Raw genomic sequence first — 1,564 nt, 5'->3', positions numbered from 1 at the left:
TTTTTGGATTTGGGGAGTTGAAGGTAGCTCTGGGAAATAAAAAAAAATTGGAAAATATCAAGCACTTTGTTTGGCGCAAAGAGTCATACGATTCATCCAAATGCACTTCTTTGTACAAATAAACAATCTCAAAGCTTAACCATAATCCCAATCACGCATGTCAATCGGACCAGACATACAAAGAGTTCCATATGACTGCATAATAATCTTACGAACTTGCTAGTAATAAGTTCTTGGAAGTTATTTTTTGACCAACCTACTCTTGATGGTACTTACTAGGAGTAGAAATAAAGCTTAATTAGTCTAAACTCTTCAGGATGGCTAGCTCGATCGGCAGTAGTTGCAGTGTCAGCAGTGAGCTGCGGCGCCGTCTGCACTTGCTGCAGCTTCACGCCATTAGTTGTCGCCGTCGACGGCGAGCCTAGTCGTGGTGGGCCTTGTCGACGACCTCCAGGTGGTGGCTCATGCACACCATGTAGATCACCGGCTGCGCCACAAGCGCGACGACGAGCACCCCCCACAGAGCCACGAACGCCGTCACCACCGCCGCCACCTGGAACGCGAGGCGGAGGCCCAGCACGTTGTCCACCACAAGCGCCGTGAAAGCCTTAAGCACGGCGATGATGCAGCCGTCGAGCGTGACGAGGACGCACACGACGGCCCAGAACTTGCCGGCGAGGAGCTCCCGGCTCCTGCGCACGGCGCCGAAGAGCTTGGTGTCCTCGAGCACCGAGACCACGCAGGCCAGCTGGCACACCGTGGCGACGTACGCCGCGGTTGCCCATCCCAGCAGCGGCAGCGGCAGCGGCAGCAGGACCTTGTCCTCGAGGGAGAGCGCGGTAGAGACTGCGAAAAAGGGGGCCGCCACGAGGAGGAACGTGGCGAGGAGCCGCGCGAGAGGGGCGACGGGGAGGTGCTCCTTGAGGATGCGATCGGCGGCGAGGAGGTCGCCGCCCGTGCGGTAGAGGGACGCGACGGCGAGCGCGTAGGCGGCGGTGCAGAGGAGGAAGAGCCCGAGGATGGCGAATGTGAGGAGGCCGAGGACGGCCGAGTCCGACACGAGGCTGGTGCCGTAGTCGGGGTCGGAAACGGCGGCGCGGGCGAACAAGAGCGCGGAGAGCAACGCGGGACCCACGTTGGCGAAGTTGGGGAGGATGACGCGGACCACGCGACTGGTCTCGCGACCGATGCCGGCGAGCCCGAAGCCGGCGAGATCCCGCTGCCACTCCATCTCCATTGTTGGAACTTGGAAATGGAACAAGTACGGTGGTGGACTGGTGGGTGTCGAGAGATCAGCTAGTGAAGCAAGAGATGATCACGAGTGCACATGTACGAGGGCAGAGAAAGCAATGCGGGGAAACTGAAAGGGACATGGCTTTGGCTTTGGCAATGCTCAGTGACAGCTCTTTATTTTTCCTTTGAGCATTTCTGGTAAGATAAGCTGGCATGGTGTTGCTGAAAATCGAAAGTGTTTCTATGGTTGCTCAAGGACAATGATGTTGGTAGAAGAGGGTGGCATGAGTCGGCATTTTGTTATTGTTCATGTGGTCTTCCGGGTTGCTCT

General features: G+C 57.0%; 1 protein-coding gene across 1 annotated transcript; it reads right to left on the bottom strand.

Annotated features, from left to right (window-relative positions):
• Positions 1–279: 279 nt before the first annotated feature.
• Positions 280–1,245, bottom strand: LOC127346795 (uncharacterized). The gene has a single exon (XM_051373059.2). The coding sequence runs from the start codon at positions 1,235–1,237 to the stop codon at positions 422–424; it is 816 nt and encodes a 271-aa protein (XP_051229019.1). The 5' UTR covers positions 1,238–1,245; the 3' UTR covers positions 280–421.
• Between the last annotated feature and the right edge of the window lie 319 nt (positions 1,246–1,564).

The sequence above is a fragment of the Lolium perenne genome, chromosome 1 (assembly GCF_019359855.2).
Source record: "Lolium perenne isolate Kyuss_39 chromosome 1, Kyuss_2.0, whole genome shotgun sequence".
NCBI classification, from domain to species: Eukaryota; Viridiplantae; Streptophyta; class Magnoliopsida; order Poales; family Poaceae; genus Lolium; species Lolium perenne.
Note: the sequence above shows the minus strand (reverse complement) of the source record. Positions and strands in the feature narration are given on the sequence as shown.

Bases quoted from the DNA above. Each gene is read 5' to 3' on its own strand.
- LOC127346795 (XM_051373059.2), bottom strand. From the start codon at position 1,237: ATGGAGATGGAGTGGCAGCGGGATCTCGCCGGCTTCGGGCTCGCCGGC.